The 21897-nt window shown below is 45.5% G+C and overlaps 1 protein-coding gene and 1 long non-coding RNA gene across 10 annotated transcripts in view; one reads left to right on the top strand and one right to left on the bottom strand.

The window, feature by feature from the left end:
- The window catches only part of Lar (tyrosine-protein phosphatase Lar), a 1190865-nt gene that overhangs the window by 1156157 nt on the left and 12811 nt on the right, over positions 1–21897 (top strand). For all 9 annotated transcript variants that reach the window (XM_067129385.1, XM_067129424.1, XM_067129376.1 and 6 more), the window contains one exon: positions 4767–4902. In XM_067129385.1, coding sequence (XP_066985486.1) covers positions 4767–4902 — 136 coding nt within the window. The remainder of the gene's footprint in view (positions 1–4766; positions 4903–21897) is intronic.
- LOC136853626 (uncharacterized) overlaps positions 4743–21897 on the bottom strand; it is a 79202-nt gene continuing 62047 nt past the window's right edge. The window contains exon 3 of the long non-coding RNA XR_010857515.1: positions 4743–4882. This is a non-coding gene — a long non-coding RNA (uncharacterized lncRNA). The remainder of the gene's footprint in view (positions 4883–21897) is intronic.

Below are 21897 nucleotides of genomic sequence, written 5' to 3'. Positions count from 1 at the left end.
CCGTGAGTGTATTGAATGGGGTCAGGAGTTTTGGCACACATACAATTCCCATCAGGTAAAGCTGCTTAAGGATAGGGATAGGAAGGCTTTTAAGCGTAAGGAAGCTAGGCTAACTTTTTCGCGGGTGGCATCAGCATCATCCCCTTTACCGGCTGTTCCTTCCTCCCCCCTCCTCCCTCTTCTACTTTTGCTCTTTCCCCTCCTCCTATTCCTCCCCTCTTCTTCACCAGCTTCCCAGTATGTTTTCCCTAAAGCCAAGCCCAGCCTCGAGGCTGATAAATCAGAATTTGATCTCTTCAGAACTCAAATGGAAGTGCAAATGAACCTTTTCATGGATTCTGTCTTAAGTTTAGTGCGTTTGCGCCATAGTCCGGGCGTTAGTGTTGGTGATGACGTCAGTGTTGGTGATAACAGTGGTGTTGTTCGTGATCGTGTTTCAGGAGAGTCTGCTCGTTTTTCTGACTCTTTTGAGCAAAGGCAGCTGTCCTGCTCGCCTTCTGAGGCTAGAAGACAGTCCAGCGCTGGCGAAAAGGTCAGAAATTCTTGCCCACGAGCAGGCCCGTCCTCTAAGGCACCGAAAAGCCTTAGTCCTAATGTCGAAAGATGTAAGCTTGACTCCTCTTCGAAGCATCGAAAAGCTTCGAAGAGTCGCAAAAGTGAATGTCGCAAGGCTTCGAAGAGTCGTAGACGCACTAGTTCGCGTAGTGTTTCTCCATCGACTCGTCGCTCTTCTCGACATTGTCGACGTCACAGGATCGTGTCCCCAGAATCTTCGTCAAGACGTTCAACTTCGAAACATCACTCCCTAAGGGTAAGTTCTTCAGATGAGAGTAGTAGCAGTTCATCTTCAGTCTTTTCATCTTCCAGCTCTTCAGATCCTCCCCCTCCTCATCATCGCAAGTGGGATCATGCCTCTCGACCCTTAAAGAGGCAATCTTCTGATAATTCCTGCCTTAGGGACCCTAAACTCTGTAAGAAAAGGACAGCTAGCCCTACACCTGGTTACTCAGCATGTGATTCTGATCAAGAAGATGCATTTCAGACGCTCCCTCCCAAGTCACCTAAGTCATTCAAGATGCCTAGCCCTCTCCAGAAGGATCTGCCTCAAGTTCCTGTGCCTCTTCCTCCTCCTCCTACACAGGAAGTGTCTGCTCCTTTGGCTTCATCCTCACCTTTCCAGGAATCTAGTCTGCTGGAGGAGAAGCTAGAAAAGGTAGTCTGCAAAGTGCTTTGTATTCCTGGAGACCAAGAAGTTGTTCTTCCTCAACTCCTGGACGATCTTGGCACGGAACTGATTCTTTCTGGTGAAGAGGAAGGTCCCGTTGACTCAGTGCCTTCTTCTCATTACGCTTCTCTGCTCAACTTTCTGCTGCAGTCGTACCCTCAACATTTTCAGCCGACAGCCCCCTCTTCCCCGAATTCCACGTTGCCACTGGGAAAGCAGTGTTCTAACACTTCCCTTCCCAAATTGGTACTCTCCACCGCCTCCAAGAAAGCCTTGAAGGAGGTAGAGGCTTGGTTGGAAGCTAAGAGATCCTCGGGTAAAGCGTCTTTTGCGTACCCTCCTTCACTAGGCTCTGCAATCTCAGCACAAGGGGATTTTGGCTCCCTTGTGGACCCTTCAAGACGCATTTCCTTTGAAGCTGCCAAGACTTTCTTTTCTGCACTGGATGTAGAACACCTTTCCAAAAACCTCTACAAGCTCCTAGAGATTGTCAGTTTTCTTGATTGGTCGATGGGAGCTATTTTTAAACAAGTTAAGCAGGCTAATATTGCAGAAGACGTCTTGGAGAGAATCACGGGATCCTTACCTGCACCGACATTGCTATCCGTGATGTGGCAGGCGAACTTTCCTCCCTCTTCGCCATGGCCACTCTGAAGAAGAGGGAGACTTGGTGCTCTTTCTTATCTAAGGCTGTGACTTCTTCACAAAAGGCCGCCTTGATGTTCGCACCTTTTGACAAGGAAGGCCTTTTCCCAGAATCAATAGTGAAAGACGTCCTTTCAGCCATGGATAAGAAGACAACGCCGCACACCCTATGTCTTCCACCAAACCCAGGCCTACTCCCGCTCCTTCGACCAAGATGGTGTCTCCTCTTACCAGACATCCATTTCGTAACGCCAGACCCAAACCTTACTCAAGGCCCTGCTCCAACTCCAGAGGTCACAAGTTCTCCTCTAAACCCCAAGGTCGTCCTGCCAGTAAGTAGGAACCCTGTCCTCCATGCGCCGGTGGGGGCCAGACTCAGTCTCTTTTGGGAGGAATGGAGAGACAGAGGTGCAGATCAGTGGGTGATTCAAGTGCTCCAGCTGGGCTACCGCCTTCTGTTCGACCAACCTCCTCCTCTCTCCACTTCTCCCATTTCCTTGACAGCATACTCAAGAGGCTCAGTCAAGTTTTCGGCCCTAGAGACAGAAGACCAGTCTCTCTTAAGGAAAACAGTCATCAAAGAAGTACAGGATGTGTCAACCCCAGGTTTCTACAACCATCCGTTTGTAGTCCCCAAGTCATCAGGGGGTTGGAGGCCAGTTCTCGACGTAAGCGCTCTCAATCTGTACTTAGTGAAAACCAAGTTTTCCATGGAAACGAACCGCTCCGTTCTTCAGGCTCTAACTCAGGGGGATTGGATGGTGACCCTCAACATGGAAGATGCCTACTTCCACATTCCAGTACATCAAGACTCCAGGAGGTATCTTTGGTTTGTTTTCAAGGACAAAGTTTTCCAGTTCCGGGATCTCTGCTTCGGCCTATCGACAGCCCCGCAGGTATTCACCAGGGTCCTCGCCCCGATAGGTCACTGGCTCCACCTGGAGTGAGTTCGGATCTCCTTGTACCTCGACGACTGGCTACTCCGTTCATCGTCAAGGGACCGCTGCATGGAGGACCTTCACAGAACCCTAAGGTTAGCTCGAGCCTTAGGGATTCTGGTAAACACGGAAAAGTCGAGCTTAATTCCTTTGCAGAGGATTCTTTATTTGGCGATGACTCTGGACAGTCTAGCTTTTCGGGCTTTTCTGTCCCCCAAAAGGGTTTCCTCCTGCCTTCTTACGGTGGAGAAGTTTCTCCTCCTGGACAGTTGCTCCGCCCGTCAGTGGATGGCTCTCCTGGGAACTCTGTCGTCAGTGGAGCAATTCGTCAAGTTAGGTCGTCTACACATGAGACCCTTGCAGTTTTTCCTGAAGAGTTCTGGGGACAGAAGAACTCAACTGGACTCCACGATCTTCAACATTCCCCCCGACGTCAAGAGACATCATCTTTGGTGGAAATCGCCGGAAAGACTTTCGGAGGGTCTAGATCTCCTCCCAAGACAACCATCTCTGCAGATGTTCTCAGACGCATCCAAAGTTGGTTGGGGAGCACATCTAGGTAACTTCAGGACGTCAGGGGTTTGGTTGACCGAACAGAAGAAGCTCCACATCAACGCCAAGGAACTGTTGGCCATTCACCTCGCTCTCCAGGATTTTTCGGCCCACGTCTCAGGCCAAGCAGTTGCTGTTCACGCCGACAACTCTATGGCTCTAGCTTATATTCGGAAACAGGGAGGTACCCATTCCTTCTCCCTGTTCGAGACTGCGAGGGACCTTCTTCTGTGGGTGGACAGCAACAGGGTGGCTCTGTTCCCTCGGTTTGTGCAAGGAAAACTGAACGTTCTTGCAGGACCAACTCAGCCGTCGGAACCAGATTCTTCCTACGGAGTGGACCCTGCACCCACAAGTGTGCCTAGATCTGTGGAAATTGTGGGCACTCCCATGATTTTCTAATACCAATCCTCTGAAAAATCCAACTTCCCCTTGCCACTTTCCTTTTGGTCTCCTCCTCTTCTTGTGTACACACTACTGTATCCTCTTCTTTACTTGTCTTCTGATCTGCTAGAGTTAAAGCATACTTTTCTCTTTTACTGTTGATGCATTTGTGATTCCACCTTCCTGTCTTTATATCACCACCTTAATGTCCCACCACATAATGCTTCAGTTACCTTCTTTTTTTTTTTGCCTCTTTAGATTTGTTTTCTAATATTTTATTTCATACTTCTCTACTCCCTTTTGTTTTTTCTTAATACTGTGTCCATGTTCTTAATCAAATGATTATGTATTTCCCCATCTTTCTTACCTCACTTAATCAACTCAGCTCAGTAAAAGAAGGCAATATCATGTTTCAACTTGTCAACTGCAATGATACTGATAACTAAGGGTAAAGTTGAGTACTGTATAGAATTCTGTACCCTTTTACCTTGACAGTTATAATTTTGCTTTTAGATATATCTTTTTCTCATGTTTTGTCTCTCGCCGTAAAGTAGCCCATTGTTATTGAGCAGCAGGGTATTTTTTTATTGTGTCACAAAGGTGTATTATGAGATGCTCTTTGACCTATCATAATTAAGTTTTGTTCAAAGCTATGTAATAAATTAAGGATCATCTAAAATAAGTTAATTTAGGTGTCTCCAGCTTTACACAGCAATTTTCATCTTCATGTCAAGCTTACCCAGTCCTTTACACACACACACACACACACACACACACACACACACACACACACACACACACACACACACACACACACACACACACACACACATATATATATATATATATATATAAATATATATATATACACACACACATATACATATACATATACACATATACACATATATATACACATACACATATATATATATATACACATACATATATATATATATACATACACATATATATATATATACAGTATATACATATATACAATTGTTAATCTGAATTTCTAGCGCGGGTGTTGGTCGCACTGGAGTATTTATTACGCTGAGTCAAGTTCTTGAGCGCATGCAGTACGAGGGAGTTGTTGACATGTTCCAGACCGTCCGCAATCTTCGTGCACAACGTCCTGCAATGGTGCAGACAGAGGTAAGTATAAAGTCAACATCACAGAAAGGAAAATAAGACCTAAAAGCATGTGCTTCAATTGTTAGAGCAATGACAGTTAGGCAAATAAGTATAAAGAAAAATGATTTTGTTAATACAAACCCATTACTTTTAAGCAGCCACTTTCTACATCACCCAAAATTCCCACCCATTACCACAGAAGAAAGCAGAGCTACTTGTTCCAGGGGTAGTGCATGCACACATGGTTCCCCTGGTCTGCATATGGAAACACTTTTTTGCATGTCGGGTATAGAAATGCAAAAGCAGTGAGGTCAAAGGTGCGAGCTGGAGATGGCACTCGCCTAATGTTGCTCTTCATTATTTCTTTGGCTGCCAGATAGAGACGATGCTCTTCCTCATTCTCTACCTTGTGTACTCACTGATCATTGCTTTGCAAGTGTATTTGCACTGTGTACTTTTTGATTACTGTCACTTTGGCCTTGTTTCTTTTTCATTATGGAGAAGAAACATGACCAACACCAATGTGAGGGACTTGGCAGCCATGTGGTTGCTGTATGTCCCCCTTACTGGTAGACACATAATTGCTCTTTTTATTTGGGTTATATAGACTGTACTGTGTACACTGTTTAACATGTGATGTATTTACGTCCTGCCTCTCTCCCCAGAGGGAGAAATTAGTAAAGAGGAGGAAGAAGGACAAGGTATTTGTTAACTTCTTTAGGGGTAATACTCTCCCAGTAGTGCCACCATCTCTAGCTCTTTCTTCCCCCAATTTCCATTCCTCTTCCTCCTACACCCAGCTCTGCCCCTTCCAGAATGAATGGTGTGGCACTCAGTAGTTGTCATACGAGTACAAGAAGTCAGGCATGCTCTAATTATTCCAGGTACTGTAGTTTCTATTTTGGCAAAGACGGACAACTCTAAAACACTGCAGCTGTTTCTGCAGCCCCTACGACTTCTTGATCTACTGCTAAGGAAGGGGATCCCTCTGGTTGCTGTAGTTCTTCCAGTAGTTGACCCTCTGGCAAGTGTTTTGAGTTGTCCTGTTCCACCCTTCACCAACCCTTTGGTGTGGAATATGAGCAAGGCATACTAGTGAAAAGGGAAGCAGCATTTTGCCCTTATCCTCTTGTCTTCTTCCTTGGTTGCGACCAAGTATAGGAGCGGAGGGGTGGTAGGATCAAAGTCTGTCAACTCAAGTTTAGAAAAAGGGGCAGTTTATGCCCCAGGATCTTTCCTGCCCCGATGGTTCCTCTCCTCAAGCCAATCTGGAACAGCTCTTCGGAAAGATTATTTCGCTCATCCACGAGTGTAGTATCAGGGGTGCTTTCGGCTTCACCTATACAGCAGAGAATGCCCCAGATGCCATTACCTTTGATCAGGTTGCCTTGGTCATAATTGGCTCACAGTGTTGAGATGCCTCCAGCAGATTGACCAGACTCCTTCCCACGCTGCTTTTACGCCAGAAGAGCTACTCTGCAGAGGCTACTCCTCTGCAGTTAGATGACTCAGTCTACAGAGTTCATGGTATCCTACACTAGATCACAACCAATGGGGCAAACATTTTTCACAAAAGAAAGGATTATCTCCATGTTTCTGAGACAGGTTTCTCACACGAGTAACTTCTTGCTGAAGAAACAGTTCGAGGAGAGGGTGAGGAAACATTGTTGGCTCCTCTCTACCCGAAGAGGTAGCAGTTGAGCTTAGGAGAGAGAATTCCCTAGACTCCATTATTAACCACATCACTCAAAACCTCTGCACAGTTAATTTATCCACTGGCAAAACCTTCATTGTTGGGTACAGGCACAAGGACCCTTTGTCCTGCCTGTCTCAAGCACATGCTATTCTCCAGATTTGTGGAAATCTATGGTCAACAATTCTGGCCTTTGTGTCGGAGGTGGAATAAATGACAAGAGTAATGTGCTGTGGAAATTAAGGATCAATAATTTTCAAGCTTTTACAGTCACCTCTTTTTCATAGAGCAACTGGGGAGTGGACACCAGTAATCAATCTTTTAGCCTTTAACAAGTATGCCCTCAGGATTAGACTCCATCAAAGAGTGCAACTATGCTTTTGATAGATATGCAGGATGCATACTTTCAAGTAGCCATTCATCAAGGTTCTAGGATGGTATAGCAGCTTCACTTTGTCTGCAAGGAGACAATTTTCTAATTGAAAGCCCCGTGCTTTAGACTGGTGATAGCTCATTAGGGATTTACTTTGCCTTAGTTTTGGGTCTACCAGAAAGTATTTGTCTATTTGCAAATACCTAAGATGATTGGTTAGTCCTAGCATCCTTCCTCCTTTAGTGATCTCTAGCCTTTTGTCTCATTCAGGTCAGGCATTGTGATCAACTGGGAGAATCCAATCTCATTCCCAAGCAGCATGCTCTTTGATTTGGCAGCAGCAAGAACCAGCTCAGGTGTGGCAGGTGGTCCTGAGTTATCTGAAGTCATGGAGAAGATCGTGGCAATTGAAGCAACACTGGTCTGCTCTTGAAGTTCCTTCTTCACAACCTGTGCCCTCAAGTTGGGAAGTCAGAGGATATCGTGTGGTGGCTAGACAACAGAACACCTCTTAAAGGGGGTTTCACCGAGCTCATCCCTCACCAGAAATGCTTCTGTTCACAGAAGCGTCAAAGAATGAGGCACACACCCAAGAGAAGAGTCAATTCCAGGTGCATGGATGAAGGATACATCAGCACATCATCTTGGAAATGCTACCAGAGTGGTTATTGCGGCAGGTGTTCCTAGATCATGTAAGGAGGCACTCTGAGGTGTTGATGAGCAACACTGCAACCATTATAACCTGTCAACAAATGGGGGGTTACAGGTTCTTGAATCAAGTATATGTTAGTGTTGCGGATGCACAAGTTGGCAGCTGCTTAAGCCATTGAGTAGCCAGGTACAGTAAGTACATTTGGGCAAGCAGAACATCCTGGAAGATCAGGTCAGTTATTAGGGTCAGGTAGGGGGGACAAAGTAGTCTGTACACCCCACAAGTAATGTTCCGTAGTCTCATCAAACCCATACAGTTACATCCTAACTGTATGGCATCTAACATACCCGGTGAGAGAGAGAGGTTTTCCAATCACAGGGCTGTGAAAGATTGTGTGATTCCATTGTTTGTTAGTGAATATGTACCTAGGAAAGAGGACCATCTTCTGCAAATGGTGTCATAGAAGGGTCTCTCTCCAGACAAGAGCATGTACCATCATATCACAGAACTTCCTCATCTACCTTTGCCAAGACAAGCTCATTTCAGTTCTGCAACGAGCTCAACCTTACCTTGGTTTTCAAGCTGAAGGGGCTGGATTTCCTCTTCAACAGGTCCTCATTCTTTGCCATGAATGAAGGCCCAGGGGACAATAGCAAATAACTGCTAGGTGTGAGGGTGATGAAGCATGATGCCAGGGTGGTCTAGAAGACCATCTTTTGAAGCATGTGGGTTGTGGTCAGATTGAGAGACCACTGAATAAAAGATGACAAGAGTCATAGAACCTAGTTCAAGGACTAAGGGCAAGGCACTTCTCCTCAAAAGATTGATAAAAAAAATTAGAACAGTTTCAGTCATAATTTCAACTAGACTGTCTTTGTGGAGGTAACTCAACCATACTTTCCATACAGACTGGGCTTGCTGGGTAGATGAAGTCTGTAGTTTCTGCAGTGTTAGATGAAAAATCACAGTAGACCAGATCTAGAAAATCCACACATAAAGGTTACTGCTCAGAAAGGATGTGTAGGCGACTTTCCTTCCTACTATCAGGGACAGAACAATGGATGGGGGCAGTGGGACTGATTTCCTTACCTACTTTTGTGACCAAATGAATCAATGATTGCTGAGCCAGTTTGGGCCACTAGATACCCGGTTAGGTTCAAAATCTGGGACATTGGAGGAAGGAAGTGACTACCCACACTTTTAACTTTTCTGATGAATCTCTTCCTGCTAATGCCTGAATCCACACAGGTTTGAAGATGCACAAACTGGAAGCTAGTTTTCTCCCACCTAGTAAACAGATCCACTTCCAGACATGGGAGAAGCTTGGCAATCACTTGGAATGAGGGTTTGTCCAACATCCACTCGGTCAAAGCTGCCATTTGCCTTAACAGGGAATCTTGTCACAATGACTAACCCTTCAGGTGGATTGCCAACAAGTGTCACTTCCTTGCTTGAGCCTTCTGTAAGATAGACAGCATAACTGTGTTGAGAGCAGCCGAGAGAGGGAGCCAAGCTTCCTGATGCACATCATGACGTCTAGGACCAACGGGATGTAGGTTCCCATCAGAGGTTTTAATTTTCTGAGACAGGAAGACAGCCATCTGTTGCAGAAAAATTATTTGAAACCTCCTTAAAACTGACAATCATCTCCTTGAGGAGGGGGCACAGTGCCACCCGGACCCATTGGAAACAAAGCTGTTCCTCCAAAGGGACAACTTCCACTTCATGTGGTGCAGCAGAAGATATCCCCCAACCTGCAAAATCCTATTGGGCTTCACCTCTTTCCTTATCCTAATTTGACATTCCAGGATTTGCTTTTTCCTTTCCCTTAGTAGATATGCCTCTGTCCACACACTAAAAGGGGGCTGCTCTTGTTGTGTAAAGGAGAAACACAATATGTAAGAAAGCTTGTAAAATTCTGAAAGAAAGAAAGCACAGTGTTGAAATCATGCAATGCAGTGTCATATGCAAGTGTCAGGACAGAACCTAGCCTGAAACCTCCAGAATTCATTGCAAAAACTGTTTCTTGTCACAGTTCAAACAAAAGTAAAGACAACACTTCTGTTGCAAGATTACAAGTTTTGAGCAGTATGTGCCTGCCACATCTGTCAGAAGAGCAAATTTTGTAAATCTACCCAGGCACAGGACAATTGGTGGCCATGAGACCACAAAGGAAACAAAAGGTAGTGCAGACCAAAACATTATGAGACAGCTAATATAAATATATAAAAACTTTTTCATAGAGCAAGGGGTTATAGGTATCTATCTTGAGGTGGATCTTTCATCCCTTCCCGACCCTTTGGAAGAACAATTCTTTATACCTAAAGATTCAGACATCAGCCCAAAGACTGGACTGGATTTAAGCAACAGGCAAAAAAAAACCATAAGGGGCAGATGTTTATGAATCACTTAAGATGCATCACTCAAAATCTGTCCTTTGAATCACTCATTTCATTTCTGATAATATTCAAATATTTTGAATATTCTACTTTTGAAGTGACACCAAAATGAAAATTGTTGCATGAATAGTAATGTCACTGACAAGTAAGCAAGCAAGTGGATCTTCACCTATCACAGCTTTAGTTCTGGGAAAGAAGGGAATTTTGAAGACCTAGTAACTGAAAGTATTCCAGGTGTCACAGATACTGTTAATTATTTTGCTTGGTGCACTGTGCACATTTCACTTGTCTTAGTGCACTGAAGTAATGCAACTTTGGCTGGTACAGCTTTTGATTAATGTAGTTCTCTTTTAGTGAAAATTATATAAAATTTCATAAAATTCATTACTTAACTTACTGGTAAAGACAGCTTATACTCTTCACCAATAGGCGAGTTGGCATTCAAACAAAAGAAAATATTAAATGGCTGCCTGGATTACTGTCTAGTATACCTGTTCTCCTACCAGGTGTGTTTTGAATGTTTTAGCTGTGGTGAGAATTCTCCTTGACAGCCTACTAAGTAGTGGGGAGGTTGGGTAGGGTCTACTTTAACAGTAGGCAAGTATCAAAGGAGAGTGCCTGCTATAAACTTACACTTTTAACTGCCAATAATGCCAACAAAAATTGTTTCATAGTAAATACTTCAATGGAACTCATTCCAGAGGCTCAAAAGGATGTGCAGATATAATGTCAAGTGATCTTAGTACCATGAGGTGATGATTATTAGTCAGATCCAGTTGTACATGATGCAATATTGAGGAAAGCATGGAACTGTAACCTTAAAAGTAGACAGCAAAAAACTCTTACTACATCCAAGAAAGCAGAGAATCTTTGATGTCTACAGGGGTACAGGTGCTGGAAATTCCTCTAGAACGACCCCCAGAGCAATACTCAAACTGCCGCTTGGCCGCAGTTGTTTTCCATTTGATTAAGGACAGAATCCGTGATACTTTTGAAAAATCCCTCTTTGGGAGGAGACGGGTGAGCATCTCAAAGTGGTTGTGCAGGATGCGGAAGTTAGTAAAACACATGAAATTCAGTAGTTTGAGTCGATTCCTCAGCAGAAGGATACAAGACATCTACTGAGAGAGCTGGAAAGTAAAAAAAAAAAAAAAAAAATAATTCCCTCTGAGGCTACTACTGCTTTCCTTAGAGTAGATAAAAGGGGAGGCATAGGCCAAGTTTGAAGAAACGCATCCACCGCTCAAGCCTGAAAGCCTTCAAAGGTCTAGCAGTAGATTGGCTATTCCTGTTCATCCACATGCTAATAAGGTCATATTTGAATACTTCACAAATCCCACAGTAGCAGTTGGACTTGCAGTTGTAATGAACATTCTATAGGCAGGCTTGTTCTTCCTGAATCCTCAATTACCAAAAACAATGGCCTTCTGCAAAATGAACTAGTGAACCAATATTTTGTTGTTTATTTCCACCCAAAGAAGCAGTCTTTCCATTATGACTTAGTTTATGACCAGGTTTTTGTATTGCAGAAACCATATAGCCAAGAGTTCAAGCTCTCAGGGATAAACCTACTAGGAGTCTTTGATGGTCTTTCCACCAAACTGAGGTCTTTAAGGTCTACTGGGTGTAGTTTTGACCATTCTATGGTGTGTTGTAAGTCAGTGTAACGACACAAGACAGAGGGAAAAACAAAACCTGGATGTAATGTTAAGTCTTAGTTTTGGCGTCCCTCCTATGGAACCTGGCAATAATGATGGTCTTGGATTTACTTATCTGTTATACTGAGACTGCACTGTAATTGTGCCTGATTACTTTAACAAATTCTCCAGTGAAGCCATGTTTCCTACGAAAGAAAACGATTACCGTGTAGGAAGCTTCCCTTCAGGGCTAAAATTCTTCGAGAAGTAAGAAGTTTTTTATTTGTCCTCCGACAGAAATGCCTGCAAATTACGAAAGTATACCCTCATCACCAGGTAAAGAATGGACTGAGGAGGAGCTAGGGAAGTCGACTGAAAATCCTAATGCACATAGACTGAGCCAGGTGAAGTAACTGGTCCTTGGCCTTCAGAACACTGTCAACAGAGTTGGCCAACTTGAACCAGTTGTCTTAGTAGAGAAGAATTCTTGCTCTGAAAAGATGACACCATCTGCCTATGAGCAACAAATTCCTTTAGGTGTTGTTCACAAGCCAAAAACCAAGCACCTGGAACAGCAATACCCTCCCTGCAAATACACATCGGAGGAACTCACATGACAGGATGTGTTGGTATGAGGAAAATGCATCCTGCATGTCCACCAAAACATCGTCATTCTTTGGGAAGTCCCTAAAACCAAGCTGGAAAAACCCTAAAAGAATGGGGACAGATGCATAAAGTTATTCAGTCTTGATACATTTAACACTGGGCACCAATATCCGGTTGCTTATGGCACTAGGAAAAAGTCAGAGGTAATAATCTCATTACCAATTCCTTCTCCATTGCAGTCTCTCTAATTACAACCTAGCACTGAAGAAAGTGATACTTCTGTTTGAGAAGACACAAAGGAATGGCTATAAACTCTCCTTCAGTACCTCCACCATTTTAAGGTTCTGCTCTCAAGTCTCTCCAAGCATGCCAGAAGACCAGCAATTGGGCCTCCTACCAGAACCTGAGGGTCGAACGCATCCCTGAAAGGTACAAAATACATGTGAGAAAGAGGTATTACTTGTACCAATATATCCTCCCTTGTCACCTTAAAAGAGAGTCAAGCTTGGAAGGTGACCTGAAGGAGAAACCAAAACAGCAGCCTTTATGACAGATAGGAGCATAAGTGTTTTCACTTCTTCCAAACCAAGTTAGTATAAGCATGAGGACATTTGCCTGCAATGTCAGAAATACCTTTGACCACTCAATTAAAAAGCTTGAACACTCTTTCTCACTAAAATCCCACTGGCACTACAAACTCCCTAAACTAGCACTACAAATACATTAAGCTGGTACCTCAACCTCCCTAAGCTGGTGCAGAGAAGAGTCAATCATACTGAGTAAAAAGTTCAGTAAAACAAAACTTCAACAATCTAAAGAGATAGACCATGACAACAAACTCCATCTCAGCACGTCCAAGGCTCTTGTCAGTCTCGAGTACGTCTTTTCAAAGGAACAAGACAGATGAAAAAAAACCCTGAATCTTCGACTGAAGACAGTTTCAGCGCCGATAAAGCACCTGTATCATAACAGGGGGTCCCCATGAAACTATGAAGACAAGTGCTGGCAGACCTAAAAGAAGATTTTTGTAAACTTACAAAACGTACTCTACTTGAAGAAGAAAGCTATGGTTCAGCAAATACTTAATGGCTACTGAAATACTCTAAGATAACCGAGACCTGTTCTCTGATTCTGAGAGATGGCCTCTTTCCTCCACTAAATGAGGATAAAGCGAAGAGCAAAACTACCCACCATGAATCCACAACTAGATGAAAAGAAGACAGGGAAATGTAGTCTGAAGCAACTAAACTGAGTCAACACAAGTCAGCTGAGCAAAAGAAAAATCCCAAAAGGAAATGGGAAATGTTGGGAGGGGGGAAGTGCCCACTGTCTCTCCCACTTCATCTAAAAGTGGACTCAACGGACTTGGGAGCATTCCCATCTGACACATCCTTAGAAAGCTAAGTAGCTAGAATAATATCTAGCTTGGAAACAACAGAAGATATTTTTACCATGGTAGTAGGTTTAGAAAGAGAAACAGTACTAGAAGCAGATGGAAGAGACTCACCAACACACAAAAAAGATCATGTAAAGAATCAACAGGTGCATTTCTAGGAGAAAGAGAAATAGTAGACAAGGATTTAGAATGAGAAGTAGGCAGAGAAGAGATTGGTTTAACAATTGATCGAGTCAGCGTAATATCAGATAAGTACAACTCACTAGAGAAACCTTATAAATACAGTAAACTCCCCGTATTCGCGTTCTCACGATTTGCGGACTCATGCATTCGCGGCTTTCTCTGTAGAACACATCTATCCATTATTTGCGGAAAATTCGCCCATTCACGGTATTTTTCACTGAGAAATATTCACTAATTACTATATTTTCATATAATTTTCATGAATAAATGCACTTTTTGTGATAAAACTATTAAAATACTCAGGTGTAACCATTTTTGCAGGGTTTTTCTTGTGTTTAAACTATCAAAATGGGCAGTTCTAAGTGTTTTTAGAGGGGTTTTAAGTATTCACAGATTTTAGTTATTCGCGGGGGTGTGTGGTACGCATCCCCTGCGAATACGGGGGTGTTCACGGTAAACACTGTCTATACCTATAATGTACAATTAGTCCAGTTGAATTAGTTGCGAAGTTAATGTTTACCCAAACAATCTGTTGGCTAACGTATGCACTAAATGAGACTCAGATGATGGAGAGCACAGAACTGTCGCAGGGCAGTCCTAGGCTTGGGCTACAAATTGGCAAGGGAGGTGACACCTTGCCTCCTACAGGAAAAGTGAAAAGGATTGCACACTATGGCGGACCTGGAACGGTTCCTTAACAAATTCAGACAAACCCTTTCCTGAACCAAAGAGGAGCAGAAGGCACAGCTAAAGAGGAATTCTCAGTACTAGCTAAAGTATTAGAAGAGGAAAAAGCCACAGACTTTAGTATAAATAACTGCAGATTAATTGCTTTATGGTTACTAAAACTGGTGTCGTAACATCTAGATTAGTGACAGCGCAATAAAATTAAATAAGAAACTTAGAAATAAATTTAAAAGGAGTTTCATACAAGAATTTATAATATATATACAGGCAGTCCCCGGTTTACAACGGGTCCAGCTTACGACATTCCGAGGTTACGACTTTTCAAATATATTCATCAGAAATTATTTCCCGGTTTACAATGCATGTTCTGGGGTTATGATGCACCGTACACCGATCCGAAGGAAGAAATATGGCTCCAAAACGGCAGAATAATAAAAGTTTGGAGGTTTTTTTTATGAAAAACTCAATAAAAATGGAGTTTACATAATTTTCAATACACCCAAAGTGTTAAAAGTAAGGTTTTCTTAGGATTTTTGACAATTTTCAACAATTTTTTTATTTACAACGCGGCGTAAAAACGGAACCCCGTCGTAAACCGGGGACTGCTGTACATACATATATGTATATATATATATGTAATTTTTATGATTTTACCTGGGGAAAACGGTTACTGTGAGCCAGATACCAACACTTACTGTTACTTTAGCCTTGTTATCTAACTTCGTGGGTCCAGGTAATCATAAAAAACAAGAAAAAGGGGGATTTTCATATGAGCTTAGGGCTCTGCTCACAAGGAATGTGTACGTAAACACGTCAAGAATTAAATTAAAATTGCGTATAATCACACGAAAAGAATTCCTTGTGAATCTAAACACATCAGAGTTAAATTAAAATTACGTACATTTACACGAAAAGAATATCTTTAGATGAAAGAATGTGGCATCAAGGCTTGCGGGGTCCTGAAGGGACATTTCTACTGATGAACTCGAACTTGGAATCTGTTAGTGGGGTTTTCACAAGGCACAATCCAAGGATATTTCACTGCAAATTGGTCCCTCTGAAATGAGAGGTTCAGGTATTACAAGCCAGTAAATGGGGGAGAAATACTCAGGAATTCGGGGCCGCGCTGAAGGAGCCACGAGGTCTCGAATGAGCAAAGATAGGCAATCACTTAAAACACAAACATTTGAATAACACTGGTATCACGAGGCAAAGGAAAGTGGAAATTACTGGCCCTTTAAAGGGAACACTTGAACGGCAATTCGTGACTGATAGGGACTCTTTAACCAGCACTATTGTGTGGAGGAAGGGGTCTCCAGCGAAGAATGGCAAAGATGGGGTCCGTGGATCACTAGGCAAAATATGACTGGGATGTGTGTTCCTATGATGAAGATTGGGCGTCAATCACTACTCCCGAATAGCGATCCCGCACACGTCTGATGGCTGTCTGCTTCACGACTTCATGATGTCCCTCTAGTGTGTGTGACTCCCGCCTCCTTTGTCTGTCCTTATTTAAGGCATCGGCCGAGGAACGGGGTGGCAGTCCCTGGACAATGCAGTAGTCATCTTCCATGAATCAACTCATCCAGGTGTGCTGAACATCTGGTGGCTTCTCGGCGGGGTGCCTGTTAAAGAATCACACACAGTTCACTCTGCCCCAAAAGAGAGAAGGGTTTTGCAAGTCTCTAAATACCCTAATTTGACTGATGTTTTAACTAACCGGAATTTCATAAGTACAAGAGCTAAACTCGACAAATATAAGTTACTGAAGACTATGAGGCAGGGCAGTTAAGAATATAGGAGGTTGCTGTAAAATACACAATGTACGTGTTATCGTTAAGATAAAAGTCTTAAAATAATCATGCACAATGCTAAATAGTGATTAGAGGCATGCAGTTAGTTTGCGTTGAGGAGGCATTGCGGTGAACAGCACATGGTTTGTGTTAGATGTCCCCATGTTTGTATGCATTCTGGCGGCGCATTGCCGGACGTGGCACTGAAGCCAGTGGCACCCTTATGAGCACGACAATGAGTGCCTATGAAGGTTCTAATTATGGGGGAGTAACGCTTACCAATTTTGACTTTATGGCAACCTCTTTAACTAATGACATTACAAGAACATCGCCCTTTTTAGATGGGGGTTCATGTACTATAGGGTTGCCATTATTCACGAGTTGTATTTCACCATTTTTATGATTTTACCGGCTTTTTACAACGCCATTTTTACACTTTGATTTTCTGTTAATCAGGGCGAAATTTTAATGGTATTCATTTAATGTACGAATGAACAAAGCAAATGGAGTTCCAATTATTACAAGAAGGAAAGAAATAGACAGGCAAGGGGGACGTGACACCACTTTCTGGATACCGGGCCATGATCCTTGTATTACAAACGGTGGCACTGACTCAGGCTGGCACTCACAGGGTGTTAGGCCTGTAGGATCTTGCCCTGGGATGGAGTTGGGGCACGAGCAAGGCCCAGGCAGAAATGTTCCCATATGGGACCTTACTCGCTGTGATGCCGGGATAAGACATCTGCGATTTTATTATCACTGCCCTTGATGTGCTCAATTCTCCAGTTGTAATCCTGGAGATCAAGGCACCATCTCATCAAACGCTTGTTTTGGTTCCTGAACGTGGTCAGATACCGAAGGGAATTATGATCTGTGTAGACTGTTAAAGGAAACTTATGGTCCGTGTGATATGACTCAAAATGTTTCATTACCAGGATCATCCCCAGCAGTTCCTTTTCTATTGTGCTGTATCGGGTCTCTGCGGGTTTCAGTTTTTTTGAGTAATGGGCAACTGGGTGCCTGATACCTTCCTTCTCCTGGAACATTACTGCCCCAATGCCAACGTCGCTGGCATCAACCGCCAGGCAGAAAGGTTTTTCGTAGTCGGAGGTGTGAAGGACAGGCTTAATGACTTCAGACGGCTTTGAGTGATCATACGCCCTCTTGCACTCAGCCGTGCAACGGAGGAGCTGCTTCCCAAGGAAGAGGTTGGTGAGGGGTGCAGCAACGTTGGCGAAGTTCGGTATGAAATGCCAAAAATACTGCACCATACTGACAAAACGCTGGGCATTCCGCTTTGTCCGTGGGTAGGCCATGTCTTTTATGGCCTTTATATTGGCCTCCTTTGGCATCATACGCCCGTTCCCTACTTGGTGGCCCAGGTACGTGATCTCCCAGACCCCGAACTGGCACTTCTTTAGATTAATAACGAGGTTAGCGTTTGGGCAGCCAGGGTCTGGTCTAGGATCCTCAAGATGTTCTTCCCAGGTATTCACGTATGTGACTATATCGTCCAAATAAACCATACAGTTTCTAATTCCTGACAGTACCTTTATTCATACGGCACTGAAAACTGCTAGGGGCGTTTTTCAGGCCAAAAGGCATGACCTGGCACTGGGAGATCCCAGTGGAGGTAATGAAGGCAGTCTGAGGGCGCGACTCCTCCGACAGCGCGACCAACCAATATCCCTTCTCCAAATTAATTTTGCTTAGATAGGGGCCACTCCCCAGACTATCTAAGCAGGCCTCAATATGGGGAAGGGGGTAGGGCTCGTGCTCCGTAGCCACATTTAGCTTACGGAATTCTACGCAGAGGCAATCTCCTCCGCCTTCCTTGGGTACCAAAACCACAGGGGAGGCACACGGGCTGCGGCTGGGCTCAACGAGGCCGAGGTCGAGTTGGAGCTGTACTTGCTCCTCGATCCTGCAGGCCTTCTTGGGGTTTACCTGGTAATAGCCCTGTGCTATGAGTTTTACACCCTCCCGCAAGTTAATGAATGCTCCAGGACGTCGGTACACCCAAGGGTGTCCCAGACGACCTGGGAATGGCACTGTAACAACTGCCTGATGCTGTCCCGGTGGGCGGACTCGAGTCCCGGGGTGATAAGGTCCAAATTCTGGAGGATTCCAGAGTTGGACGAGGGGTCGGGAGCCAGGGCGATAGAACCAACTACGGTCCCAGGAACTGGAGGGTCGTCCTTGGGCAGCTCTTCGCTCCTGGTATGGTTTTAAAAGATTTACATGCAGCCACTTGGCTCTCCTCTTCCTGCAATCCACAGGTAATTTAGGGCCTCTTGCTTCCCTAGGATCTTGTGAGGACCTGTAAAGTGGGTCTCCAGGGGCCTGGTGGTACCCATCTCGAGGACCAGGACTTGGTCGCCCGGATCGAAAGATCGGGAACGAGCAGTTCGATCAAACTTGATCTTGACTCGTTTCTGGGTGGCCGCCTCTGTGGCCTGGGCAACAGCCCAAGCCGCGCAGAGGTTCCTTTGGATCTGGGTAATTCCTTCACCCAATCTGCTTGGGCTGGATCTGCCCAGGCGTCATAGAGTATTTCGAGGGGGGGCCGGGTGGAGTGGGCGTAGAGGAGCTCAAAAGGGCTGTAGCCGTCATCTCAGAGGGAGCATGGCGAGTGGCAAAAATGGCGTAAGGGAGGTTTTCTTCCCAGGAGGCTCCTCCTCCTGCTCCAGCTTCCAGACAGTGGTAGTGAGAGACTGGTGAAATCTCTCAATGATGCCCTGGCTCTGGGGGTGATAAGCGATTGAATGAAAGTGTTGAATCCAGTGGCTGGCCATGCCATCCCAGGATTCTTTAGACAAAGTGCCTGCCCTGGTCTGTCTGGATGGTGGCTGGGAATCCAAATCGGCAGAAGAATTGGACTAGGGCCTTGACGGCGTTTTTAGAGCTTTCGCTTTGGACCAGAATGGCCTCGGGGTACCTTTTAAATTGGTCTATAATGGGGAGGCAATGGTTGTTGCTGGACTTACTCTTTATACGTCCTTGCGGCGTGAAATAATCAATAACGACGTCCTGGAAGGGGACACTGGCAGAAGGGATGTTTTGGAGGAGGGCCTTGGGGACCACCTCGTTGGGATTCCCGGATACTTGACAGGTAGAGCAGGATGAGATGAATGTCTTGACGGATTTTCGGAGGCTGGGCCAATAAAACTTGCCCTCGACAGCCCGGGTGGTCCTTGTGACGCCGAAGTGCCTGCTGATACCATGGTGGGCCAAGCTAAGTACATCGCGATGGAGGGCAGGTGGAACCACCACTAGCTTTTGACCGACCTGGGCCAGTTCGTTCAGCCCCCAGGTCACCTTGTATAGGACGTCTGCTTCCAGCAGATAGGTGTCTTTCACGAGGTTGGTTATGTCCTCCTCGTTTGTAGTGGCGTCCAGATGGAGGCGTTGTATGGAAGCATCCTCTGTCTGGGCCTCAATGAGCCTCTCTCGGCTCAGGGACAGCAGGGACTCTGCGGCCCCTGTGATTAAAAGGGCAGTAGGCAGCGTAGGGGCCTCTGCCTCTTCGGGTGCTTCAGGTGGGTTGTGCAACCACGGAATTGAGCCCAGTGACAGGCCCAGGGGGAGAAGGTCATCTTTGTTCCCGCCAGAGGGCTTGGGAGGAGCAGCTGGTTCTGTAGGGCTGAGGCAGCGTAGCGGGATCAGGGAGTCCCTCCACTGGACCAAGTCTTGGCCCAGGAGGAGGGGCCTTCCCGTCATGAGAGTCTCGGCAACACCAAAGAGGTGTTCCCTCTCACGGGAGGAATCCCCGGTGATGACCTTCAATCAGACCATAAGGAGGTCATCCCCGTTCACCCAGAGGATCGTCATCCTCGCAGATGATGGCGCGAGGGGGCACCTGATTGCCAAGAATGAGGCTCACCTCGGATCCTGAATCCACTATGTTAAAGAGTTTTTAAGGAGGACTGGACCCATCCAGGGGTGCTACCCTGACCGAGTCAAGCCCAATCCATCCGGCAGGTCGTTCAGGGCAAGCGATAGTACCAACATTCTTTGGCCGAGAGTTCCGGGGCAATGTTTGTAGTTTGCCGATGCATGCCCCTGCTTACCACAGTCCCGACACACATCGTAGCTAAAGTCCCGGCGGGGTGCGGCGCCTTGCCGGTTGTGGCAGTGCTCCGAGGAATGCCCAACCCTCTTACAAATCCCGCACACCAAGGGCTTGTGTGAGTGCCCACTCTTCTGTGGGTGGGCGCCAGCGAGGAAGGAGGGGGGATAGATTTTCTTCTCCATGGAGCTGTCACGGGCGTGATGGGTGTCCCATGTGTCGGCGAGGCGACAGCACTCAGCCAGGGTTGTGGGTGCCTTTTTGCCTATATGAGTGGCTAGGGCAGGAGGAGCGTAGAGCAAGAAATGCTCTAATTTAAACTGTTCGAGGATGGCCTCGGCAGAGGAGACTCACAGGGATTCTAGCCATTTCGCGAGGGCTCGCTCAGATTGGTATGCCCAGTCGGTCCAGGTCTGGCCTGCTTCCTTTATTTGCCCTCTCCAGCGCCGCCTCCAGCATTCAGGGGTGATTTCGTACGCCTTGGTGATGGCTTTGGCGTACGGAATCCCAATTTCCTTGATCCTCCCCAGGAGGGGCGTGGAAGCGAGCAGGGCCTTCCAGTGGGAGGAGAGGTTGTAGCAGCCCAGGACTTTCTGCTTGCCCTGTTAGCCTCAGTTGGGATAAATCGTGGGCCTGGGAGACGTTCAGCGGGAGAGAGGTTGGAAGTGCCAGTCTGGGCCATCTGAAGCTCGTGGGCCCACTGCCTTTCTCTTTCTTGTCTTTCTGCCTCCTCTCGTTTTTCTCTGGAGATTCTTTCTGCCTCCTCTCGTTTTTCTCTGGGGATTCTTTCTGCCTCTTTTTCTTGTCTTTCTGCCTCTTCTCGTTTTTCTCTGGCGATTCTTTCTGCCTCTCACTCTGCCTTCACCTCATCAAGTTTCTCTTGAACCCAGTCCTTAAGTGCGGCCCCTGAGAGGCCAAGTTCTTTTCCGGCGGACATATAAAATTTGAAGTCCTCGCTTAGTTGGGCTCAGTAGACATTTTGAGGGCGAGAGGGACTCAATGGGACACACAAATGAAATAACCCCCCCAAAAAAATTGTAAGAAGGAGTCATCCAGGTTAAGTCAAATGCACGACTTTTGCAGGTCATTCTCACTGAATGAACTGGATGGAGCTTTTGGAATTCGGAGGGTGCGTTGGCCCTGGCCCGAATGAATGGGGTTTTAGGGTTCGGAGGACGTGGCCCTGGCCCGAATGGAAATTTTAGGGTTCAGAGGGTGTTGACCTTGGCCCGAAAGGATTTTTAGCGTTCGGAGGGCATGTGGCCCTGGCCCGAATGGAGTTTTAGGGTTTGGAGGGTGTTGGCCCTGGCCTGAATGGATTTTTAGGGTTCATCTCGTAGGACATAGGGTTTTGGGGATCCTCGCACGGACTGAGCTGGCTGTAGCAACAACTGGTTGGGTTTTTAGGTTCGTCTTGTAGGATGTAGGGTTTTAGGGATCCTCACCTGGACTGAACCGGCTGTAGCGAGAATTGGTTGGGATTTTTTATTTTCGTCTCGTAGGACGTAGGGTTTTAGGGAACCTCGCT

Source organism: Macrobrachium rosenbergii, chromosome 3, assembly GCF_040412425.1.
Source record: "Macrobrachium rosenbergii isolate ZJJX-2024 chromosome 3, ASM4041242v1, whole genome shotgun sequence".
In the NCBI taxonomy this organism is placed as follows: domain Eukaryota; kingdom Metazoa; phylum Arthropoda; class Malacostraca; order Decapoda; family Palaemonidae; genus Macrobrachium; species Macrobrachium rosenbergii.
This window is presented reverse-complemented; position numbering and strand designations above follow the sequence as displayed.